The following is a 25,475-nucleotide window of genomic DNA, read 5'->3' on the forward strand; positions in this document are numbered from 1 at the left end:
ACTGTTCTTGCGGCTCGCCCGGGGTGGGGCGAGGCAGAACAAGAGGAGAGAGCAGGGAAGATCTGTCCGGCAGCTGAGAGCTCGTCTGGTGGGGATAATCAGGGGGGAGAGGACCTGTCGGTAACTCAGACCGGCTGGGGAACCTCGACGCCGGGAAGGGAATGCCCCCCAAGAGCATATCTTCTCTACTTTCTTGCTGGGAAGAGAGGTGTGGCGGGATTTGGCCATAAGGATGCTGCCGGTGGAGGGAAAGGGGAGCGGGCAGGGCTTTGCCCCGTCTGCTGCCCGGACTATGACACACGGCGCGTCCATCGAAAATAACTCAGAGGCATAGCGCTCCGCAGTGACTCTCTCTGGTTCACTTGCCAAAATCACTGCCAAGCTCTGAACCAGACGGTGTGACATAGAGGGGAGAGGAAAAGAAAAAAATAGAAAAGCTGCATCTGTCTTTGTGCTAAAAGACTGGGGAGAGAAGTTGACTCAGCTTCAGCTTCCTTTTGCACAGGGAGGAGGCAGGCGGCAGGACAGGCAGGACGAGGCAGAGCTGGCGCTTTAGGGATGACTGTAGCCCAGGGTGCGGCGATTTCAGTCCCCTACACGGGCCAGGTTTGCCCTCAAGGCTGCGAGGGAAAGGTGTTCTCTAAACGCCCGGGTAAGGGAAGTCGAATTCACTCCTGAAGTGCAGTCACCAATGCCCAAGGCAGAGGAAAGGAGCGCCCCACAACCCTGCAGCGCGTCCAGCCCATGCCCTCTTTCCCTAGGCTAAAAAAAGATCACGGATCAGCTTGATGCGTGCCAGGGCTGCCCATAGCCCCGAAAGCTCGACGTCCCGTGTTGGGGACGCCTCTCTGCCAAGTACCGCGGGGCAGAGCCGGACTGCGAAAGCTGAGTCCTGACCCAGGAGATTTAACCCTGTGTGGGGAGCGCTGGAGCCAGGGAGAAGGGAAAGATCCTACCGGGAGAAACGTGGCCCCCAAGTTTACTGGGGACGTTTCGCTGAAGGCCAGTTTGTAATCGGATTAATTCCCCACCCTTGTCCACAAAATAGTAATAAAGGCAATATTTTAAATAATCGTTACTGGGCCAAAATTGCCGCCTCCTGGAGAGGACTTGAAGGGACAGGTCGACTGGCAAGAGGAGAAAGGAGAGGCAGCAGGGTTTCAGAGCTGCGAAATCTCCGCACATCGTCCTCATCCCTCTCCCGTTTTGCACGGGACTGTCTTTGCTCCGCGTCGTCTCCGAACAGGAGCCTCCCCAGGATCGATAGAGGTGGGGAAGGGGCAGGGCTGGGTAATTAAATGCCGGTGCCCGGTTAATTGCTGTAATTTGACACTAACTGTACACCGCGGGCCGGCGCTGGGAGCGGCGGTGCGAAGCGCGACCCGCACGGCCCATTGACCGCGCCCCGCCCCGCCGCCGCGCAGAAGCCGCCGATCCCCGCCGAGGGGGCCCGGTCCCCGCCAACCCCGTATCGCTGGGGCGGTGCATCAGAAGCGGAGCCCCCCCAGGAGCCGACAATTCAACTGCCCGCGGCCCCGGCACTCCCCCGGTGCCGAATGGTTGAGCGTGCAGGCTCTCGCTTTCCTCTTCCCACCTGCCTGGAGACAGGGTTGGAACTTCCTTCTGTAAGGTCCTTGTTCCCAGGCTCTTAGGGGCAAGGGGGTGCGTTCCCCTTCCTTCTACTGGAGACTGGGACTAGTCCAGGACCTAACCCAACACTGCGCCTCGACATTCAGGAAGCCTCAAACTGTCCCATTCCTGGGACATGATGCCCCGTTCGCCTGTGTCTGAAATGCAAAGGGCTTGCTGTGCAACTGTGAAGTGGAAATTGTTTGCATCGTTCCCCAAAATCCTGTAGTTGGAGTACTGCTTTCCCCCAAGCCCCCAGTGCCCAGCCCCCTGGAGATGAGGCAAGGGTTTCCTGTCTTTTTCGGAGTGTGAAATCAGCGTTACACCCTGGCGACTTTCCAGGGCACTTCGGCACTTGAATCCCCGAGGGGAAAAAAAAAAAAAAAACAAACCAAAACATGGGCGAGGACAAGGGGTGCGGACACGGAGAGGTCCAAGGGCCACAGGCTATCGCAGGCCAGCTTCCCCCGGGGGAACGCAGCATCCCTCATACCGCACCGTTCCCGCGCAGCCCAGAGCCCGACCAGCCGGGTACTGCAGCACCCCGGTCGCTGCCACCCGCCCTCTCTCGGCCAGCGTACAGGGGTCTGAGAAGACCACCTGCACCGGAGCGTGTCTTTGTTTCTCCCTGGACTCCTCCGGCTATTTGCAGTGCCTCCATCACCGAGCTGGGCTAGTTCAGCCCCCCTGCGGTGCTTTCTCTTTTTGGGCTACTGTTATTGTTATTATAATTATAATTATAATTATTATTACTACTACTACTACGTGCACGCACTCCCTGGCATCTTGCCCCCGAGGTAACCTACCCGGGGAAAGGTGAAGATGGGGGGCTCACCCGCCCCCACCCCGGCCGCGGCCGGGCACCCGGTCTCCCTGCACGGGGTTGAGGGAGTAAGACGGTAGCGAAGCGGGCACGGGTCCAGCGGCTGCAGGACGCCCGGGGCATGGCCGGGAGCCCCCCGGGGGTCCGGCGGCGGTGCCCCCCGGGAGCGGCGGGTCCGGACGGGAGCCGTGGGAGCGCGGTGTCGGGGGGCAGCGCGCAGACAGCGCGGAGGCAGCGCGCAGGCGCGGGCAGGGAGCACCCAGCTCTTTATGGCCAGGTAAGAGAGTCCCGGCGCAGGTAAGGGGAGGATTTACCCACAGGCGCCCCGGGCGAGTGGCTTGCCTTCGCAGTCCATGACCAGCAGGGACCTGGGGACTCGGAGCCCGCAGTCAGGATGTCTATCCTTGCCAAAATGGGGGACTGGCAGGTAAGGCGACCCCCTGCCCCGGGGGCGTTTATTATTATTTTGGGAAGCAAGGCTGGAGCGAGAAAGGTGACTGGCCCGGAGGGAGTGGGGCAAGCCTGACGCCGGGGTTGGGCATTTTGCGGCTCCCGGTGCTTGGGGCTGCCCGCGGCCACTGGTGAGGCCCCACTGCAACAGGTAGAGAGAGGTGGACCAGGGTCGAGAGGGGCGAGGGCTGCTCCGCCGCCGTCGTGGGTGTCACAACCCCAGCGTGAGCTGCCCGGCAGCGTGGGCCGGCCAAGGGTGGCGTGTGCCCGCCCGCCGTCCCTGTGTCCGGGGCTGGCGGCGGCCGCGGAGCCCTGGGGCCACGGAGCGTGGCGGGTCCCCACGAGAGGCAGGGCCCGCGTCCGCCGCCGTGACCCGGGGCCGCGCGGTGCGGGCCCGCCGCGCATCGGGGACGTGTCGAGGGGGCTGCAACGTCGCTGAGAGGTCCCACTCGAGCCCGTCCCGTGGTAAAATAACGCTGCCGGATCCCACCAGGCGGTAGGCATGCCGGGAGCGCCCGTGGAAAGCACTCCCGCTCGGATAAGCTGAAGGGAAAAGCAGAACCCACCAGCGAAAGAGGTCGGATGGGGAACACGCGGCCCGCCGGGGCCTCGCCCGGCCCCACGGTCCCGAGGGGACCCACCCGCACCACGGGCGAGACGGCACGTGTGAAGTTACAGAGGTTCTCAAACCGGGAGAAACTTGAAAAACCCTGGAGCACCCTAATGCCCGTCCAGATGGCAGCGGTTCGCCAGCGAATAAAAGGGAAGACGAATCATTCTGTTCAAGCACTCGGGATTTTCTTAGCGGAAAGGATTTTTTCTTTTTTTCTTTTTTATTTATTCCTCGGCACAGTCTAGTCCACTTCCAAATGGGAGCCTAGTTTCTTTTTCTGCCCTCAGCTTTTCAAATCGCTCGACTGTCTTTCTCCAGACTGCCTTATTTAATTTTTTTTTCTTCAGGGTAGCAGCAAGTCGTCTAAAAAATAAAAAAAAGATGTGGGAGACGACACGACAAAATGCAGTAAAGAAAAATATATTTAAAACTATTTAAATTATTTTTACAGTTAGAGATGACATTTTCTTATCAAACCGGTGCGAAAAAGCGATCAAAAGAGGATTTCCTTTCTTTCACTGAAGTCAACTCTTGTGCAATCGTATTTACGGGTTATCTGCCTTGATATCTGTTCCCGACTTTTCCTTACACCCCGGCCCTCCTTGCTCCCTCTCCCCGGCGCTGCGGGGCCCTCTTCGCCGTGCCTGGCCGGAGGGGCCGGGCCGCGCGGACTCGCCTCCAGCTGTCCTGTGTGCGTCTCTCGGGGAAAGCCGCCCCCTCCCCTCGTAAGCCTGCACCCTACCGGCCTGGGCCTAGGGAGAGGAAGCACAAGGGTCAGGCCTTTGGCCCACGGGAGTCTCGGGCGGCCGCGGGTGGGAATTTGTTCCGGGTGGGAAGCTTTCCCGACGGGCCTGGTTCCAACAGGCCGGCGCTAAGGGGCGATGGGCCCCTTCGTCATACCCCTCTCCTCCTCTTTTTCTCATCTCTTCCCCCCACACACACTCCCCCCCGGGCATTAACTAGGCTTAATCTGCCAGCTCTATTTGAACCTCAATGGGAGTAAAACCAACAATTTACTCTCCTGCCAGTGTCAGACAAAAGCGCTGCTGGAAAAGAGCATCGGGGGTGGGGGTATGGTGGAGGAGGAGGGAAGGGGAAGAAAAAAAAATCCGTTTTGGGGACACAGATATGTGTGTGCGTGAAGAAGCAGTCCCGGAAGCCCTGGGGCTTTGCCACCCTTCCCGATGTGGGGAGGCGTGTGCAGGGACCCCCGAGGGCCCACTGCGGCTACCCCGCGGAGTGCAGGGGCCATTTGCTCCTGGAGGCAGTACATTTTCCTCCGACGTCGGGGGGTGGCCCTGGGAGGGTCTTCCAAGTCGACAGGGCAGGTTTTGCCATTGGCAAAAGAAGTTTCGGGGAGCAGCAGGGCAACCAGGTGCACGGGCAGCCATGGGAATGCCCCGCTCCTGGGGACGCCTGGGGGCACGGCTAGCGCGGGGAGCTGCGCCAGGCCTGACACGCCAGCCCCACGGAGAGGGGAATGCCTCGCCCTTCGGAGCAGCGCGGAATCACCCAGAGGGGAAAAAGAAAAAAAAAAAAGGAAAACGAAGCCTTTCTGTGGATGGATCAAGGTTGGGCACCCGGAGAAATAAAAGAGGAGAGGGGTGGAGAAGCAGCCCCCCAGGAGGGTGGACTGAGCGCTCGCTTAGCGGCACAGTGTTAGGCAAAAGAAGAGCTCCACCTAAGAAAGTGCCAAAGTTTTATTGTGGTCATTGTTTCATCCCTTTACTCAAGTGCTTGCAAAAGATTGTTTTGCTCCTGCTTCATTCACTTTACCGCTCGCCCACTTTTATTTGGGAGGTTATGCTGGATTTGTTCGGGGTGGTGTTTTTTTGAAGACATATAGACAACAGAGCCGAGAAGAAAAAAAAAATGGTTTGCGAAGGAAAGAAGCTTTTCAAATGTCCACCAAAAAAGATCAAATCAAATCCAGAGGGCAACAAAAGCCTCCGCAGACAATAACTTCGTTCGAGCAAGACTCGAGTCTCGTTTCTGCTTGCTTTGGTTTCTTTAACCTCCATGAAAAAAAAAAAAAAAAAGGGGGGGAGGAAGGAGAGGTAAATCCCATGGGGTGGCTTCATGGCTAGTTCCAAACTCTGCAGATGAAGGGACGGTCGCCTCTTTGATTTCGCTGGCCACTTCCCTGCTGGCAGGTAGAGGCACGAGGGGAGCGGCGGCCCGCAGGCAGGCAGGCAGGGCCCTCTGGTCCCCGCACCAGGGCTCGGCAGGTCGGAGAAAGCTTTTTTTTTTCACTGTTAATTTATTATTTTTTTTTCTTGCTCGTGGGTCCTTTCTACCTGTGTCCATCGCTGCAGGTTGTTGTGCTGGCGAGCAATTGGGCTGTTGTTGATATGCTAATGAGGCGATTAGACTGTGGGTAAAGAGCTGGAAAAGGAAAAACTTTCCACCATTAGAGGGAGATCTCCGAGCGCGGACGGGAGCCAGCCTCCGCCAGCCGCGCTCCCCACGCCGCCCGGCACCGCCACCGTAGGGAGAGGCAAGGCAGGGAGAACCAAATCCTCTTTCTCACGCCAATCCATGAAAATGCTTTGGAAACTGACGGATAATATCAAGTATGAGGAATGCGAGGTAAGCTCTTCCCTCGGGCCCGGGCAGAGCCCAGGCCCCGCAGCTGCGAGCGGGAGCCTTCAGCATCCCTCCGTCTCTCAATTTCGTTTAGGAAAACTTCTGCTCCGTCGTCAGGCTTCCTTGCGGTCCTGCTGCCGGAGAGGGGCTGGGGTCCTTCCCCAGGAACTTCGGGGCTTGTGGAAACCCGGCTTTGTCGGAAGTGTATGAGGAAGGGCAAACAGGATCCAAGCAGCAGCCTGGTCTATAGGTAGATAAGGCTCTTGTAGGATGCTACACTCATCCATATGGATGGATGGATAGATGGATGGATAGGTGGCTGGCTGAATGAACGGATGGATGAATGAATGAAAGGGCAAAGAGACAAAGGGAAGAGAATTATTCTTACACTCTAGGTACCCGAGGCATCCCAGTAAATTGGCTCAGGACCGAAGCTTAAATTCAGCCTTTTCGATGTAGCTGCTGGTTGATTATACCGAGCTGCACAAATTTGCACGGGTCAGATGCCGAACTGAAATCATGGGTTTGGGAGCGGTGTTCCCCCAATCTCCTAATTTTCAGGGGCACATTCCCGGGGGCTTGAGAAATAATATTTTAACCGCTTGGGAAAAAAAAATAATTCACATCATTTGTTTTTGGAGCCTTTCAGCACAGACTGTATGCGCACATCTCTCTATGTGTCTGTGTGTGCACATCTCTCTATGTGTCTATGTGTGCATCCATATTTTTAGAAAGAGGAGAATGTCTTTTAATCTGACATAAAGGAGAAGAAGAGGAAAAAGAAGAACGATGCCCAGGACCCATGCCTAGTCTTAAACCAACGAATACTATTGTCACCCTTTTCGAAAAAGTTGACTGTGCTGTGTGTTCAAACCGCGCAATAAAGGACCCTACTTTGCAAAAGAACGCTGTTATTTGGTCGTGACCCACGCGGGAAGATCCCCCAAGCCTCGGCGGAGCCGTGCCGACACGCACCTCTGGGTCGAAGGGGGCACTCTCCCGTCCGACCCTGCTGCTGTTTTGGGCGATGCTGTAGCTTGGGAAAGAAACTGAGGATTCGCCAGGCTCAGCGCCGACTAAGTGTTTTGGTGATCAAGTCTCGGATCGAGGACTTTGGGATGAAGCTGTCTCCCGATGCGGGAGCTGAGCTTTTAGATCCACTCGCTGGCGGGTGCTTGATTTCTAGGAATGAGATGTCAGGGGTATTGGGGTTTGTGGTTTTTTGTTTGTTTGTTGGGGGTTTTTCTTTTAACCCGGAAAACAAACATATATGTTCCTCAGTTGCATTTCGGATGGAAAGCGTGTCTCTTCCCCCTCCCTTCCCTCAGGATCGGTGTTCCAGTGTGCACACGTGTGAGCGTGTGGATTTCGTCGCAAATGGCTTTTGTTGCCTTGCGTTAATGGGACTTCACACCAAGGTGTTGCCAAACACGGAGCAGCGGCCGCTCCGCCGAGCCCCCTGGCTTTTGTGCGTACGTGTGGGGTTGGTACTCCGTGTTTTCCTCTGGAGAGGGTGTGATGTGACTTCTAGAGAGGATGAAAAAGGGTGACTGTGTCGTGCCGGGAGTAGGACCTGCCTTAAAATATATTTAAAAAAAAAAAAAAAAGAGAGAGAAGAAGAAAGAAAAAAAAAAAAAAAACCAAGTCAAATAAAACCAGAAAAGAGGCATGAAAGCCCAGCCAGTCGCGCTTAGCGCCCGGGGCGGCCGGAGCGCCGGGGGGCCGGGGCGGGCGGGCGGAGCGTGGGGCCGGGCGCCGGCGGAGCGGCGGCTGCGGCGGGGCAGCGGCGGCGAGCGGAACGGTGCCTGTTTAAGGGAGTTGTTTGGGAGTTGCACAGCCAGTCCAACGGGTTGCGCCGGAGCCCCGGCTTGTCTGGGCCGCGAGAAGCGCTCGCCTTGCCTCTTTTCCCTGCTCTCTCCCCCCCGCGTGCCTCCCGCCCTCCTTCCCTCCCCGCCTCACCGCCTCCTGCCTTTTTCCCCCGTCTTTTCCCGGATCCTCCGAGAGGGGGGCCGCGGGGAGCCCGGCGGATGCTCCTTGGGCTCCCCAGCCCCCCTGTCCCGGGCTCCCACCGGCCTCGGCGTTGGGCTCGAACCGGAGGAGGAGGAGGAAGAGGAGGAGGAGGGCTGACACCCAGAGGGGGAGACACCCAAAAAAACTTTCCCAGCCGGTTTCCGGGACGCTGGGCACGGAGGCGAGCCGGCTCGGCGGCGCGGGGCGGCCGCCGCGGGGGCAGCGGCGAGGGGAGCCCCTTGGTGGGGCGCCGTCGAGGCATGGACGGGGCGGCGGCGACGGGAGGTCCCGCGGAGCCCACCCCGCGCAAAGGCGGCGGCGGTGCGGCCGAGGGCGGCAAGAGCCAAGCGGGAAGCCAGCAGCCGCTCTTCTCCCTGGGCTTTGAGGCCGGCTACGCGCAGCAGGCGCAGCCCGAGGTGCGCCCGCGAAGGACCGCGGGGCTGGGAACATGGGGAGGCGGCAGCCGGGGGGGAAGGGAGGGGAAGGGAAGCGAAGCGAAGGGAAGGTGAGGAAGGAAGGGGGGATCCCGCGCCCCCTCCCCTCTCTCATTCTGCCCGTCTCTCCCACTCTCCCCCCCCCTTCTACACCCCCTCCTGGCTCCCACCCTCTCCCTCTCTCCGGATCTCTTTCTCTTTCACTTTTGCATGCCCTGCAACCTTTTAAAATGTTGCCCCTTTCCTGTGATTCGTCAGACGCAGCAGCATGTGCCCCCTCTCTCTCTCCCGCTCCCTCTCTCTCCCTTTTTGTCTCTCTCTCCCTCTCCCTCTCCCCCATCTCTGATTAGATACACTGATTCTTCATTCAATGGACGTCATTTAGAACAGGCTCTGCCTTGAGTTGCCTTCTCGCTTCACGCTCGATTTCCAGCCATTCTTCCCTTATTAAGTGTTCGTGTAATATTAATAGTCATGAATATCTGCTATTAGGAGTCTCCAGGAAGGCAGCAGATCTGTTATTAGGAGCTCAAGTGAAGCAGCAGCTAAGTCAAAGGAGAAAAAGAAAGAGACAGAGGAAAAAAAAAGGATTAAGAAACAAACACACACACGCTAAAAACAAAACAAAAAGGAAAAAAAAGGCGCAAAACAAAAAAAAAAAAAAAAAAAAAGGAAAAAGAAAGCAACCAACTTTGACTACTCACACCGCACCAGGATAGAGAGCTCGCCTTGGCAACACCAGATGAAGGGCAGCAGAGATCGGTGCAAGTTCTGATGGATTATCGTGGCGCGCCCGCGGTGCAGGAGCAGCCCCGGCGCCCCGGTCCTGCCGCCCGCACCTAGCGCCGGGCTCTGGCCGCGCTCCCTCCGCGCCCGCGCCGCGCTCGCACCCGCGGGGCTCCGCCGAGGGCTGCGCGCTCCGCCGGTCCCTTTCCTCTGCCTTTTTGTTATTTTTTCTACCTTGACTTGTAAACCCCGACTCTTCGCAGATGTTAGTGCACAGTTTTTCGGCTATGGTGAGTTGCTTCACGTTTCTCTCGGAGGGGGTTCGGTGCGCGCTGGGTGTTGCTATTGTTGTCGGCGGTGGCGGTGGGGGTTTCGCACCCAGCTTCGCAAAGAGGGCTCTTTCTTCTTTGCTTCATTTTTTACAATTCGGTGGTTTACATTTTTCCCCTTCTCTCTTTATTTTTTCTTTTCTTCTCTCCCCCCTCTCCTATTTTTTTTTTTTATGGTCTGCTTCGAGCGAACGGCAAAAGGCTTTGCTTGGACCCTACCGCTTCGATTCCTTCACTTTGCCACCTGCAAACATAATATCTTCGGCTTTCTCGTTTCCATTTTTCGGGATCATGGTTCTTTCCCTCGAATCCTCCTCCGCGGAGGCCATTCCTTTTTCACCGGACATACATGTGGGCTCATCTGCCCGGCCTCGAAAGCCGGCAGAGCCTACTGAAAACCCTGGGCGCACTTCGGCACCGCTCGCCCGTCGGGGCGGCGGCGTTTCCCCCGGCTGCCTGCCGCATTCCTCCGCTTCCCCAGCGGCCGGGTCACCGCCGCCCGCCCTGCTCCGCAACCGCCCGCTGGCGAGCAGGGAGTTCCGCCGGGCACCGGTACGGCTCTCCCCGCAGGTGGGGGACCATGTCAGTGCTTTCGCCCCGAAACATTTCTAAAACTCTTGGGGGAAACGACCGGTTTGTTTGGAGCATATTTCAGTGTCTTCTGGTAACAAAATGGCAGTGGGTTTGGATTTTCCAGGGTTTTCTTGGGACGCGTAATTGGTAATCTTAGCCACATTTATCTCGGTTCTGTTCAGGGTCAGAGAGAGGATTTTGGGTTGTGGTAGAATTATTATTTCAATAATGCCCGCTTATGAATTATTCTTTTTATTTGCGGGAAATACCTGCACCTGAAATGCCGGGGCACGATCTGTTGGGAATCCATGCTGTATCGCCGCAATGTTTTATTAATTATTATAAGCAGTCTTGTTGTAATTATTGCTATTATTGCTGTTATCATTATTGCCGTTATTATTGCTATTTAAAGAGCGAGACTGCCTCTCAATTATTTGTGAAGGGAAATCAGAGGCAGAGAAATCCCCAGATCTGCTTTTCTCCGCCTCGGAGAGGATGAATTGCCCATATTTGCCCAATAGATGAATTTTTCAAGCCGATTTTGAGAAGAATCAGTTTGATATTATCTTTGTTTTTCTTTTCTCCCCCTCCTTCCCCCTCCCCCTCCTCCCCTCCTCCCCCCACCCCCCTTCACCATCCCCCCCCGCTCCCGCTCCCCACCTCAGGAGCGCCACGACAGTACCAGCAACGGGACAGCCCGGCTACCCCAGTTGGGGACCGTGGGTCAGTCTCCCTACACCAGCGCCCCGCCGCTCTCCCACACCCCCAACGCCGACTTCCAGCCGCCCTACTTTCCCCCCCCTTACCAGCCCATCTACCCCCAGTCTCAGGACCCCTACTCCCACGTGAACGACCCGTACAGCCTCAACCCCCTTCATGCCCAGCCGCAGCCCCAGCACCCAGGATGGCCGGGACAGAGGCAGAGCCAGGAAACGGGGCTGCTCCACACGCACCGGGGTTTACCCCACCAGCTTTCGGGGCTCGACCCACGCAGGGACTACCGGCGGCATGACGACCTGCTGCACGCCCCGCACGGGCTGGGCTCGGGGCTGGCCGACTTGCCCCTCCACTCCATCCCCCACGCCATCGAGGACGTGCCGGTAAGCCAAGGGGCCGCCCCGGGGCTCGCTCGTCCCTCTTCTCCGTCCTCCTTCCCAGTCCCCCTCCCCGCGGGAGCCCAGCGTCGGGGGAGGGGAGGGACGGAGGGGGACCCCCGCCCCCCCCCCAAAAAAAAAAAACGGGGAGGGAAGAAGAGAACTCCCCCCCGCCCCCCAGGAAAAGTGAAGCCCCCACCTAGAACAATAGGTTCTCGCAGCTCGTCCCTGCGCAATGCCTCCCGCTAACGCGCCCGCTAAAATATAAATAAATCAAATTACTGTCATCGTTAACAATATCTTTCCTTCTCAATGACAATAAGCTGTTACGATTGGAAGAATATATAATATCACCACAGGGCTGTGCATTTGGGGATTTCTTGCTGCCTTGGGAAAAACACAAGTCTGAAATGCGAGATGTCATTAAATGTCCTCACAGGCAAACATAACGGGAAAAAAAAAGTAGGTGAAAGTGGCCAGAGAAGGAAAAATCGGTATCCCGCGATTACAGGATTTGCATATAGGATAACCGCATCCAAAGTTATAAAGGGTATGGGCAGACCCTCTTCTCTAAAGGAATTAATTGACAAATCAGGGAAGAGGTATACTAAAACGCTGCCACCTTCTTTTAGTAGCGGTGCAAAGGGATGACCTCATAAATCATTAGCTATAGGTTATCGAATTTGAGCCAGACCTGCTACACCCTATATTAAATTAAATGTTGAGAGCCTATTGGAGGATGCTTTATTTGGGGGACCTAATTCTGTTATCGATAAATACAGATTTAAAAAATGATTTCTAATTAAGCATGACATTAGCACACAGGCTACTTACAAAGCAAGCCAGTGCTATTGTTCAGTTAGGAAAGTGGCCTTATGCAACATGATCGGTCATGATCAAAGTTCATCTTTCTGGGTTTCTCCCTGAAAATGGAATTAGAACATGGCAATAAATTTATTAAAGCCCACAGAGCTTGTGCTGAGGGACCGAAGCTGCTCGACTTGCAGAAGGAAAGAGGAGGAGGGAACTGTGGTATCTGGATGTGATTTTTGCTGAAATGCCATCCCAAATTACAGGATCAAATATTACAACAATATATTTGCTGACAGTTTAATGAGTACAGTTTCATGTTGCAAGGATAATGCTCAGATGAACTTACCTATTTTTGGGGGTCATTTTGAAATCTTTTGTAAATTATACTTGGGGAAAATAGTGAATTTATTACAGCCCTCATCTGGCTAAATTAGCCACAGAAAATTGCTGGTTGTGTTTAGCAGTTTTGCAATAAACGCATACATTTCCCAAAGTGGAGGATTTAGTAAGCAATTTGGATCCGTTAAAAGCAGGTCAATTCTTTAAACTTGATATAAAATAACATGGAGGCAATCGTAAGAATAAACTAATTTGTTGACTGCAAGCCCCTGATTGCTGTAGGAAGAACATGACCTAAAATGTTCTCTTGAATTCTCCCTCTCCTCAGTTGTGCTCCATGGCAGTGGGCTGATTCTGGAAGCCTCCTCTGCAGATCTATGAATTAATAGCATTGCTATACTTTGTGAAAACCGAATGCCATCTGGTTTAAATCCTTGAGCCAGCCAAACCATTTTTTTCTCTGTAAAATTGAATCAGCAGGCTTCATGAGGGAAAGTATAAAATAGGAGGATGTATCTTTTAAGAGTATTTTATCTATTTTTTTTAAATAATCCTCTACAGAAATCTGGGCTGGGAGGGTCGTCTTTTTAATATTTCCGTTGCTGCAACAGTTAATCTTTAATAAAAACGACTGCTAAATGTTTAAGAAAGTCAAGTAGATGGTGAAAATTATTTAATCATAAATATCTCTGTGGGATTTTAAACTTAACAGTCCTCCCTGTATGGAATATGTGTAGAAATAACACAAATAAAAGTATTATGCCACACTACATTTACTTTATGGGTTTAGGGTGCATGCATAAAGGGATCATATTTCCCCATATAGTTAAAACACAAGAACTGCAGCAGTAGTCATTTCTGAACATTTCTCAATTTAATTATACTTAAATCCAGAAGCACTTTAGGCAAGTTACAAATGAGAGCATTGAGTATAATAAAACCTGTAATAAAGCAACTTAGTACCATCCACCCGGAATCATTGAGATCAGGCACAATTAACAGGAGCATAAATCCAAGACAGAATGGAAAATGTTAGAATCAGTATTATTGTTGGACAAAGACTAGAGAAGGAAGTAATAGTTTTTTAAATGGTAATGCCTGGGTTTTGTAACGATTGCGAAATCTTCTATCTCAGCAGCACTGGTGTTAATTTGTAAACACAGCCAGACATTATATTGCCTGTCAGTTTTTGGAATTAGAAAACATGATTTCATTTGACTTTCTAATCACGTCGTGACTCCGCCGCGCGAACCCCAGCTGTAGCGCGACCGCGGAACCTGTGAGGGGACAATAGTGGGGGAGCCCGGGGCCGCGCAGGATGCGTGAGCCCCCCCGGCACCGCACCGGTCCCCACTCCTTTGTGCTTTCCCTCCCGCGGGCGCGGGAGAGTGCGTAGCGGCGGAGAAGGGTCGGGCCGGGCCGGGGCTGCTTCCCGGGGAGGAGGGAAGGGACGGGATGAGGGAGCCCGCAGAAGCTGGAGGCCACTTGGGCCCCGGGGGTTTGTGAGTGATTTATTATATTTTTCTTGGGGATCGCGGGAAAGAGCTGGGAGGGATGCAGGATTCCTCCCGATAAAGGAAATCCCCGCAAATCCCCTCTTCTCCCCCTCTCCCCGTGCAGGATCTGTTGTTTCCCTCCCCACACCGTGCCCGGGAAGGAGGGAGGGGGGCACACAACTTCTCCCGCACCCCATCCCACCTCGGCCCTCCCTGCCTTTTGTTGTGGTTGTACATTGACATCCCTGCCTGTTCCTTTTGTTGCAGCACGTAGAAGACCCCGGTCTTAACATCCCAGATCAAACTGTAATTAAGAAAGGTAAGCCGTTTCCTTGCGCATACCAAACATGTCGTCACAGGCTGGGGACTGCTCGAATGGAGGACTTACCCGGCCTCCCCCCCTCCCCTCCAGCCCCCCCGGCCCCGGGCTCCTTCCTCTGGCATGTACTGTTGGCCAAAATATTGGAAGCAGAGAAAGAAAAATGGGCGATGTGGGTTGAAATGCGCCCTCTTAAATGGCCACGTTTGCCGGCTATTTTAATTGTTGTTGTCATTAACGAGGAAAAATGTTAGCAGATGATCTAGAAAATCCGACCCGGTCTTTTAGTGCATTAGCGAACAATTGGGTTTCATGGTTTGACCCATGCATCTAGCTGAGCAGTGGGCTTGAATCGTTGTTGGTAAACGAGGCTGAGAAAGTGAAATTGTTGTTCCCCCTCCTTCGGGTTTTCTTACTTAAATCACGACGGTGATGAGGTGGAATGGTGGAGAACAAGGGGCCAGTTTCTGAAACTGATGCCTGTCGGTCAGGGTGCTTTGGTTTTCGTTGGCTTCGTGCGCTTGCTTCACTTCGAATTGAATTGCTTGGAAGCTGGTCCCCAAATCGAGCAAAATATTTATTGCATGTTTTCAGTCGATTTTCATTTCCCATCTTTCTTCGGACAACCGAAGTATTAGTAAAGGTGGCACAGGGCATTTTGCAAAGGCAATTCTCGGTGGAAAGCGATGGATTTGCATTTGGATGCTGTGTAGTGAGCTGCTGTTGGAGTAAAATGGGCAGGGCTGAAGGCATAGCTAGCTCCTGCCTGCTCGGAGGGGTGCCACGGCTGCGCGATCGCCTGGAATTTGGGTACCCTGGCCACCACCGGAAGAGATGCTGAGTAGAGGCACTCTCTAACCCTAATAGCTGTACAGCCAGCGAACCTGAAGTTTCATTTTGCCCCCCCACCCCCTCCCCGTAAAGCCTTTGTCACGTCAAATTAGATGTGCAAGGGATAAATCTTAAGAGATGCTCTTTCCAAGTCGACATGATAATTGGCTCTTTTATTAGTAATCTCAAGAGTTCGTTTAACTCCTGTTGTATCTATTAGCCTTCCCAGAGCTATTAATGTCACAAGTGATCTATCCAAAACGGAGAGAGCCCCCCGCTTGGTTGGACTGCGCCCGCCAAGCGGTGCGGATTGAGGAGGAGGAGGAGGAAGGGAAGGCGGTCGGGACGCGAGGCCGGCGGGCACCGCCAGCCGAGCGGCGGCACGACCCGACACCTCCCCGCCCGCCGCCGCCGGGCAGGGGCCGGGCTATATTTTGGGGTGCAGGCTCCCCGCTGCGTTACGGGTTTTCCAGGCCAGAAGTTGCGCGCTGCTGGCGGGGCCTCTGGGGAGCTGCGCCGCTGCCCGGGCGCTGCCCGCGCTTGGCGAGCACGGCAGCCGCGATTCCCGGCCCGGGCCGCCGGACACGGCCCGCACCGACGGGCTTCACCGATAGCGTGCGCCGGCCGCCGGGTTCTCCGCTGCTGTCGAGGGTTGTCCCGCTCTCTCCCTGCGCCCTCCGACGAGAAAGCGGAGGGGCGCCCCCGCTCCCTCCCCGCTGCCCCGCGGGCGGTGCGGGGCCGGGGCCGGCCGCAGCGAGCGGCTCGGGCGCTTCCCCCTCCCTTCCCGGCTTCCCGCCCGCTCCTCACCCTCACCTCCCTGCTCCTCCCTCCCTGCAGGCCCCGTGTCCCTCTCCAAGTCTAACAACAACGCCGTCTCCTCCATCCCCATCAACAAGGACGCGCTCTTCGGCGGGGTGGTGAACCCCAACGAGGTCTTCTGCTCGGTGCCGGGCCGCCTCTCGCTGCTCAGCTCCACCTCCAAGTACAAGGTCACGGTGGCGGAAGTGCAGAGACGCCTGTCGCCGCCCGAGTGCCTCAACGCCTCCCTGCTGGGCGGAGTGCTCCGGAGGTGAGGGGCGGGGGGACGCGGGAGGAGGCGGGATGCCGTGCGGGAGGGAGGGCGGCAGGGAAGGAGGGAAGGAGGGAGGCAGGGATACGAGCGCCCACGCGGGGCGGCGGCGCGGGGGGAAGTGCGGCGGCCGCCGCCAGGGGGCGGGGCACGCGCGGCCGCCGGGGAGGCACCGCCAGGCCGCGGGAGGGGGGGGGGGGGTGGGTCCGTGCGCTGTCGCCATGGCAACGTGCAGCCTTGTGTCGTCCCCAGTGCCCCGCTTTGGGGACCCCTGTGTGTCCCTTCCCCTGCCACGGCGATGGACACCCCACACAGACACTCCCATGCCCCATAGGAGTGGTTTGCTGGCCGGCACCCTGCCGTGGGCTCCCACCCCTGTGGCCTCACCCAGGCGATTAGGCAGCGCCCGGGCAGGGAATAACATCCAGAATTAATTAAGGCAGCTCGCATCTCCACAGGCCCACTTAGCACTTAGTACAGGGCTCTGCTAAAAAGCCATAGATGGGCCACATAGGGTTTGGTGTGAGGGCAGCGATGCCAGCCTTACAAATCCTTCTCTTCCTGTAACACCTGGGGAAAAGCTGCCCCTCGGTCCATGGCACCTTGGAGGCAGCTACCTCAGAGCTCCTCAGCAGCCCTGGCCTGATCCAGACTTTAGTGAGGGCCCCTGTTCCCTAGACGTGGAAATATCCAAAGAACCATCCCTGTGTCTGAGACTCAGCTTTCAGCAACAGTTGGTCTTCAGCCACCCACGACCATTTATCCCATTCCATGTACCCAAACCCTTTACCCCCCTCCAAGGGAAGGCGATGTGTTGGGGGGATCTGTGGGCAGGAGCTAAAGCAGGAGCATGTGCCCCCCTCAAGCCCCATTTCTCAATGCCTTCTTGTGTGGAGCAGGGCAAAGTCTAAAAACGGAGGGAGATCTCTGAGGGAGAAACTGGACAAAATAGGACTAAACCTGCCAGCCGGGAGGCGTAAAGCTGCTAACGTTACCTTGCTCACATCACTCGTGGAGGGTAAGTGACTCAAAGAGCTGGGAGAGCTTGTTTGGAAAATGTGCCTATTGCTTTTGCCAAAAGGGAGAAAACTTGATGTTTGGTTGTTCATGGCTTTTTTTTCTTTCCCCAAAGTCAGTGCTGCTTACTGGCATTTGGAAGGGCTTTATTTTCTATGTCTTAGAAAAAGAACATATTAATTGTGTGCCTTTGCTTTTTGTTTTAACCTGAAACAGGCTTGAGTGAGTCCTGCAGACTCAGTAATGCGTTCTGCCATTTATTTGCTTTTAAGCTTCTGAGAGATGTTTTCAGGGCCCCATCTTGCTTTCAAGTGAGTAATCCTTCCACCTAGTAGGCAGATCTCATTGGGAGCAGCATGGGAAGGATGCCTATGAAGAGGGGCTGCGGGCTTAGCTCCATAAGAGACCCCCGAGTGTTGAGTTGGAAGTTACAGGCAGCAGAGCCTTTGATACTTCACTGCTGTCCTTCTGCCACAGGTGGACAGCCAAGCAATTTTAAATGTCAGAAACTGCAGCTACTTTAAGTTTGTTCTCCTTCCCAGCCTGCAGCCACATAACAGTAAATCATTTAACTTTTCTGACATCTGCATTTGAGAAATGCATGACCATTACTTCCTGAATTAATTTGGGAATCCTTGACCTCAGCCATGAATTAATGGTGTCCTGAAAGCCTCAAAGTTGCACCACCACCAGCCCCCACTCCCTGTTGGTTTTCATTTTCAGAACACATGTTCCTTTGGCTGTATCGTTCTCCTCTACTTTGCTCTGGCCAGAAAAGGTGCAAGTTACTTTTAATGCTTTGGGATGTCCTATGCCGTCTGTACTGGAAGGTGGGAACCTCAAGCATATACAGTTATTTAGTTTTGAAGCAGTGGCTCTCGCACACTAATTGACACAAAGTATGCCCAAGGCATGCAAATAGTTCTTCTCCTTTCCCCTTACTTATGGGTTCTACTGCGTTTTAGACTGGTTCATTTTGCAAAGCACTTTTAAACTCAGCCTGAGCTGCGCAGGTTTAGCTTAAGTTTGGTTGTGTAGGCGGGAATCTGTTTTGTTTTTGCTTCACGGTCTACGAGAAATGTTTCATGTTCAAAGGGGACGGGGAAAGAAGCGCTGCGATGCCAGGCTTTAAACATCAGGATTAGTGAACGAACTATATTTATATTGCGTGAAAATTACCGCATCTTCATGTTTTTGAAAGGGCTTTGCGATTGCATTAACACATCGCGAGGGCAAAACTTGTAAAAAGTCTAGATTTGGTAGATGCTTAACACTATTTGTGATGTTAATGAATATGGAGAAGGTTTTATGGTAATCTATTGTTCTGTTTGGCTTTCACATACAAGGGCTTTAAAAGAATGATTTTTTAAAAAAACAAAACCAGAGGCCCGATCTTCAGATAACTTAGCTATGGTGGCTAATTTTGGGGGGATGATAGTATAAACATTACTGGGGCTTTGAGTCCTGTAGCGATGAGGCACTTTCTAGGTACTGTTATTGTTTATGATCCGCTCCATTTTATGGAAACAAGCTCACTGGACTGAGGCTTTGAAGCTCTAATTGGCGCATGCGTTCTTCCGGAGCTAGAGCTAATGGCAGGAAGCCCTGCAGTAAAAACCAACTGGTTCAGGAAATTAAAACCAAAGATTTGAAAATCAACAAAACAGACAGACTCGGTGGAATGACCCTAAAATTCTCATGGTTAATCGTTTGGGGGTGAACATATAATTATATGCGATCAAGTTAAATTTTAAACACTTAGCTGTTTAATGCATTTTATTTAGAACAGCTCTAGGAGTAATTATGATCAATATTAATCATTGATGCATTGCAAAATAATATAGAGATGTGGCTGAGGCAAACACATTTTCAGAGTAAATAGCTGTGAATAAAAAGTACATAAATATCTCTCTATAGGTATGGATATGTAAATCAAAGCACACAGTCTAGGTGAATGGAGCCTGTCTGTCTACAAGTATCTGTTAGTCAACAGTAAACTTTTAAAAATCCTTATGTGAGATTTCACTTGTAATGATTGTCATGAAAATACACATTTCCATTGCCTTTGTATGAAGCAAAGAAAACTCCTGAAAGATAAGATGTAATTAGCATTTCTTGCCCTACCTTTGTCAAAGAGAAAAAGTCCAAGCCTTTTAGAGGAAAAGCCCAAGTAGAATGTAGTTGGGTTTTGGTTTTTTTTCTAATGGATTTTTGCCTCTGTAGGATGTGTACTGATGAGCTGTGTGTTTCTTTCCATTCCACCCATGACTCCCTGTTCAGGAGAAGCAGTACATCTAGCTAGAGATTTTGGGTACGTTTGTGAGACAGAATTTCCTGCCAAAGCAGTAGCTGAATTTCTCAACCGACAACATTCCGATCCAAACGAGCAAGTCACAAGAAAAAACATGCTTCTAGCTACAAAGTAAGACATTTAACTTTCTGGCATGTTGCTCAGAAATGAGGGAGGGGAACAAACCCGGGTTTGGGGCTTTTATTTGTGAGCATATTTGTTTGCCACATAACCAGTGGTTGATGATTTCGCAAATTGTGAGGGGGTGTATTTGCCTTCCTGATATAGGAGAACTCTATAAGCCAGCTTGGTTTCCATCAAGTCACTTTGTGCAGATTACATTGAAAGCGAGTTGTGAAAATTGTGGGTGGGTGTTTAGTTACAGAAAAAGGAGTAATTCTTCAGAGCAAAACGTTTTCTGGGCCTGTTCACTTAGCTTATCAATTTAGGTAGAAAGGGAAGGCTTCCCATTGAGAGTAAAATAAAACTGGCATGTTATACTGATTTCAGTTCATTAAAATCCGCAATGGTTCTTTCTGCCTAAGCAGCTCTGTTACTTAGCAAATATAGGGATATTAAACATATATTTTAAATGACAATCTGTATGCAGTTAAAATGCTAGTGGAGTTTATCACTGGTGGGGCTGCCTAGATTTCCAGGTGGTGCGTGAAAAGAAAATGATTGTTATGGTATGTTTGCTGGAAATTAAAAGGGTTGTTTAGTAGCCCTTAATTACCAATGGAGGTGTCACCAAAGGGCACAGTGCCAGAGGGCACAGGTTGAAGATGGGAGACACTTTATGGCTGGAAGACATTAACATGGGTTTTAGAATACCAACTATTTCAACATGCCTCTCAGCTCTCTTGCTATAAGGTGTGTTATTTCCCCAACCATTTGTGCAGTGAGTGGATGATATAATCTATTTTCTGCACTGTGCCCTCGTATCCTCCCTTTCCACCTCCCTGGAAGGAAATTTCCAGACCCTGGTTAGCGTCAGCTTTCCGCTCTGTGGAAAGGTCCCTTTGGATTTGGAGATAGAGATGTGCATATATAAATGTTTCAGAATACCCTAATTTAAAGCCTCAAGTCCCCTCTCTGCCCTCACTCATTCTTCCTGGCACACAGGTGTCTTTTAGCCTTGTGAAGAAAGAGGCCTATACCTCTCTCCAGTTTCCTCTCCCTCAACCCCAAAGGAAAGGGATCTTCCAAGATATGGATAAATCCCTTAACCTACCTTTGGAGAGCGCAGCCCATCTATTACCTTCCAGCCTGCTGGAAAACTTTAAACTGCATATGTGCTCCAAACTCTAGCTGAGCAGGAATGTGTGGTTGTGGAGACAGTGCTGGGGAGCTGAGATATGGAGATCAGCAGGGATAGGCAAGAGGCGGGTGTCTCTCATGTGCCTGTTATTTGCCTGTGTGTTGGCTGGGGCCAGGGCATGATGTGGTGTGCAGTTGTGTGTGCATGCAAGGTGAAGGGAAGAGCTTTGTACATGCTGGGGAAATGTGAGAATTAGGGGGAAGGATGCATAGAGAGGAGAGGGAGAGGTGAGAGAGTGTGTTTGCACTCGGGGGCAGCAGCCCCCTTGATCCAGGGGCTTGTGTAATCTGGCAGGGAGAATGCACAGGCTTTGCTGCCACCAGTGATGGTTCATTTCCCTCCCTCTCTCTTCCCCTTGCTCCCTCCCTCCGTCTCTCTGCTCCATTTATGCTACAGACAGATCTGTAAAGAGTTCACCGACCTGCTGGCTCAGGACCGATCTCCCCTGGGGAACTCGCGGCCCAACCCCATTTTGGAGCCGGGCATCCAGAGCTGCCTGACCCACTTCAACCTCATCTCGCACGGCTTTGGGAGCCCGGCGGTGTGTGCTGCCGTCACCGCCCTGCAGAACTATCTCACCGAGGCGCTCAAGGCCATGGACAAAATGTACCTCAGCAACAATCCCAACAGCCACACAGACAACAGCACCAAAAGCGGCGACAAAGAGGAGAAGCACCGAAAGTGAGGATCCCCCCCCACACACACTCCTCTCCCTTCCCCCTCATAGCCCATTGATCCATTCATCTCCCTCCCTCTCCCCTGCACCCAGCACCCCAGGCTACAGCAACAGAATGAGCGTCCTTCTGCCAGTCCTGTTCTCTGACTCCGCAGGACTGCTCTGCCCTCTCTCTGCACCCCTTCCCAGTATCCGCATTTCCATTTGCTCCCTCTTAAATCCTCCCCCTACCCCCGACTCCCCATTGCCACCATCGATTTACCCCAGTTTGGAGCCTAAGAGAACAGAACAGGGGGACGGAGCCAGCAAAGAAAAAAAGTTCTGTCTTGAGTTTGTGAACTTTTTTTTAAATAAAACAAAAGGAGGAAAAAAAAAACAACAAAAAAAACAAAACAAAAAAGAAAAGGACTTTTTTTTCTAAAAATATATTAAAAAAAAAAACAAACAAAAAGAAATAAATAATACTTAAAAATTCTATGAGCTTCACCGGACTGAATCACCACCTTCCCTTACATAAACTTCAGTTAAGATTGTAGCCATATTAAAAAAGAAAAAAAAAAGGCGAAAAAGTACAACAGCAACAGGAGACATACGAAAGGCAAAAAGGACTGATGACATTTTATCAGTATTGTGAATAAACTTGAACACAAAACACAAGCGGTTCCATGTCATATCTTCAGTTGTAGAACTTTTTCCTGTCCAAGGTAAAGCGACCAACTTGAACTTTCTATTGCAACACGATTCACGGTTATTATATAAGGGAATCAGTGTTCATGTATGTATATATTTATTTATGTGTAATTTAATGGGAATTGTAAATATGGTGAGTTTGTTTTAAGCCTTTTTTTATTTATCTGGTGATCTCGTTTACCTCTTGTTTAGTGGGTTTTAAATCTTCCCCTCTTAGTTCATCATGTGGTTCATGGTACTTATTTAGATATCAGAGGTTTTTTGGGGTTTTTTCTCTGGGATTCATCATTTTTAGCCCTGTTGTAGCATGTTAAAGGCGACAATGAAGCAGCTGAACAAATAAAAAAACATGAATTTTTATATATAATTAGTATGACATTTAGTTTCTCATTGAAGATAAAATAAAGTGATGTTGGACCCTGGCAAGGTTTTTAAACATATTAGTGGTTTTACAACCCTTATGTGTTGTGGAAAATGAAAGAAGTTATTTTTATCCACTGTCCTTCTCCCGAAAGCACCAACAGAGCAATAAATTAATATTCTCTTTTAAAACAGATTTAGCTTTTCTTTCCTTTTTTTTCCCCCTCTTTTTTTTTGCTTTCTCCCTTTCTTTTGTTTTTATTTTTCTGCTTTTTTTCTTTTCTTTTTTTTATTTTTTTTTCCCAAAGAACTTCAAACATTCGGGACCACCTGGTATCCTGTATTTCCACTGGCCATATTGGAAGCAGTTATAGTTGTATTGTATTGAGTTGTGCCGGCAGTAGTTTCCATGCCTATCAATGTATCATAGTCCTTTGTTGCCCAGATAAATAAATATTTGATACGCTTTATGTCGATTTTTTTATTCAGTAGCTGTCTTTACCCAGGCGTATTTTTGTTCTTGGCAGTATTTTTTATTCAGTATGGTTACAGTAATTGAGTTTAACTCTCCCTTGACAATTGCTCCTTGCAATAAGCAGCTGAACCCATTGTTTCCCTCAAGTATAATAAAAACTTACTTTCAACTTGGAGTTCAGAGCAGGGTATCATTTAGATATTCCACTGAGTCTGTATTCAGACAAATGACACAATAAAGCACAATGTATTCTTTTGGATAAAAAATTGTCTGTACTACTAACAAAATGACACACTATCTTTTCTTTAACCAAAACATAATTTTATTTAAAAAATAAAGTTTTATTTTATTTATGTTGACCTCTAGGTTTTTATTTATGTATATATATAGCGTACAGAATTATAAGCCTATAAAATTTTGTGCATGTACTTGTCCTAACGGAGAGCAGAGATTAAAAAACACATCTCAAGAAGGACACTTTAAAAAGAATCACTACTGAGCAAATACTGAAAATTAATGCTATAAAAAAATTATATACTGATGAATCAGAGCTGGGTGCTCCCTCCCCCTCAACTAAATAGAAAAGCTCCGTAGTCGATGCCAACAAAATCATCTCACGGTTGTGAACTTTAGTGAAATCTTGCAGGAGACAGATTATTTCTGATTGATGGTTCGTGTTTTAGTGGAATGCACAGACTGACATTTTGAGATGGTTGTGTCAGTTTATAAGGGACTGAAATTTTTATCTTGAGTTTCTTCTTGTGGAAACCAGTTGTGAAATAGGGAACTTCGCTTTAAAAAAATGGAGTGTACATCTTGAAGACGGGCTGTAAAAACATGTGAGAATTCAGATTTTGAATCTATTTTCTTTGGCCCGGAGGGTAGGTGAAGTCAGGATCAGGCTGGATTATGTTATATCATAGGAAGGGAGACTTAATGCAGTTTAGAATGTAAAGGCATTTTAAAGAGAGGGTTTCCTTTAAGTGCTGATGGTATTTTGGTGGTGGTGACTGATTTTTCTCTCTTTCTCTTTCCTTTCCTCCCTGACTTTGTCTCTCTCCTTTTTTCCCCCTTTTCGCTCAGGCAGAAATTGAGGAGGTTAAGAGGGAGATGTTTACAATAAAGCTGCACAGAGAATTAACATTTACTCATATATTTTGACGTTTGGTAGAGCTGGTGAAGCAAAGCATTAGATAAAGCCCAAGATGTATCATTTTGCTTTGGTAATCTACTTATGGAAGGCAGTGTAAAATCAATCTTTCCAAGCAGAAAGAGAGTTGGTGGAGTCTAAATTCTATTTTCAAGAGCCAGCTAGTTTATAAAAATGGTGAATATTTTTTTTTCATAAATTGAAAGTGGATCTTTTGAATGCAAAGCTGCAATTGTTTTAAAAACAGTTATTTATTATTTCCAAGAGAGACTGGTTAACCGTAAAGTAGATGTAACAAAATAATGAGGTGAATGAACCCTAACTGTACATATTCTTGACATAAATGAAATGCACAGTATTGTAGCAGGTGAAGTGAAGCATTGTCTATCAGGGCTGTTTTTCTTGGCTGCATCTCAGATTGTGTGTGGGATCCTAACCTCAGGCACAATAGCATTCATAAACAGCAATACATTGCTGCTCTTTCTACAGCAACACATAAATACTCATTTTTAAACAAAAACAATCTTATTAAATACCATTCATTCATATCTGGATTTACAGATGCTTGTTACTTTTTGAAACCTGTACCCAATATAATCGTTTTATACTGGGCAATGTATAAAGCAGTCTTATGCTAGAACATTATAAGGTAATAATAAATAATGTTTTAAAGATATAATTAGCTACTTTATGCTAGGAGAGCACATTTTAAGCATCCTGCTGCTGCATTAGCAAGCCACCAAAAATTAGAAATGAAATGACCTTGCATGGATTTCTTTATTACTATTATTTCTAAGGAAGGATTTTACAGGCGATAATGGAAATCAGACTAGCTTTGGTTCAGCCTCGTCTGCTGTGACCAATATGCAGTTACCAAAACGTGCTAATTACTTTAGCATTCTTTGGGTGCATTTTTAACGTTGTGATTGAGGTGCAGCAATGAAATTCTAGGTCATGCTTTTATATACCAAACAAAAACATGTTGTTTTTTTTTTTCCCCCCAGATCAATTGAAATGAGGGTGAGTGGTGGCTAAATGTTAGACCATAGCTGCCATGCTAAGCTAATTCCTACATGTGAACCAAAATACAGCCTGGTGCTCTTCACCGTGAACAAGGACAGCCCTCCTCTTTGTACCATAATTTACCCCACCCTCCAAAAATCAAATATTAATATAATTTGAGATTTAACTGGAGGAACAGCCATCAGGACAGCAATGCCCCGCAGCTGAAATAATATTTAAAATAGAAGGGATTTGACATTTGAGAAGTCAGTGGCTTGAAATACCCAGTTGTACTTAGCTAATTCAGTCCTTAACCTCTGGTTTCAAATAAATCAATTACAGTCGATTCCACTTCAGTTC

The 25,475-nt window shown here is 50.4% G+C and overlaps 1 protein-coding gene across 7 annotated transcripts; it reads left to right on the forward strand.

Moving 5' to 3' along the window:
- Nucleotides 1-2,763: 2,763 nt before the first annotated feature.
- TFAP2A (transcription factor AP-2 alpha) lies at nt 2,764-22,794 on the forward strand. Of its 7 annotated transcripts, XM_051799204.1 has the most exons (8): nt 8,469-8,527; nt 9,038-9,561; nt 10,839-11,273; nt 14,183-14,234; nt 15,903-16,134; nt 17,034-17,152; nt 19,432-19,573; nt 21,159-22,794. In XM_051799204.1, exons 2-8 carry the CDS (start codon nt 9,535-9,537, stop codon nt 21,445-21,447), a joined length of 1,296 nt encoding a protein of 431 aa, XP_051655164.1. In that variant the 5' UTR covers nt 8,469-8,527; nt 9,038-9,534; the 3' UTR covers nt 21,448-22,794. The 7 variants fall into 7 exon arrangements, with proteins under 7 accessions (XP_051655162.1, XP_051655165.1, XP_051655166.1 ...); XM_051799202.1 differs by lacking the exons at nt 8,469-8,527; nt 9,038-9,561 and adding an exon at nt 2,764-2,879; XM_051799205.1 differs by lacking the exons at nt 8,469-8,527; nt 9,038-9,561 and adding an exon at nt 2,805-2,879 and having other exon boundaries at nt 10,998-11,273.
- Nucleotides 22,795-25,475: the final 2,681 nt, after the last annotated feature.

Source organism: Manacus candei, unplaced genomic scaffold (genome assembly GCF_025592945.1).
Source record: "Manacus candei isolate 608988 ecotype Guabito, Panama unplaced genomic scaffold, ASM2559294v1 h1tg000049l, whole genome shotgun sequence".
NCBI lineage: Eukaryota > Metazoa > Chordata > Aves > Passeriformes > Pipridae > Manacus > Manacus candei.

Bases quoted from the DNA above. Each gene is read 5' to 3' on its own strand.
- TFAP2A (XM_051799200.1), top strand. From the start codon at position 8,129: ATGCTCCTTGGGCTCCCCAGCCCCCCTGTCCCGGGCTCCCACCGGCCT. The intron at 14,235-15,902 runs GTAAGCCGTTTC...CCCTCCCTGCAG, and splicing joins TCAAACTGTAATTAAGAAAG to GCCCCGTGTCCCTCTCCAAG. The intron at 17,153-19,431 runs GTAAGTGACTCA...CTCCCTGTTCAG, and splicing joins GCTCACATCACTCGTGGAGG to GAGAAGCAGTACATCTAGCT.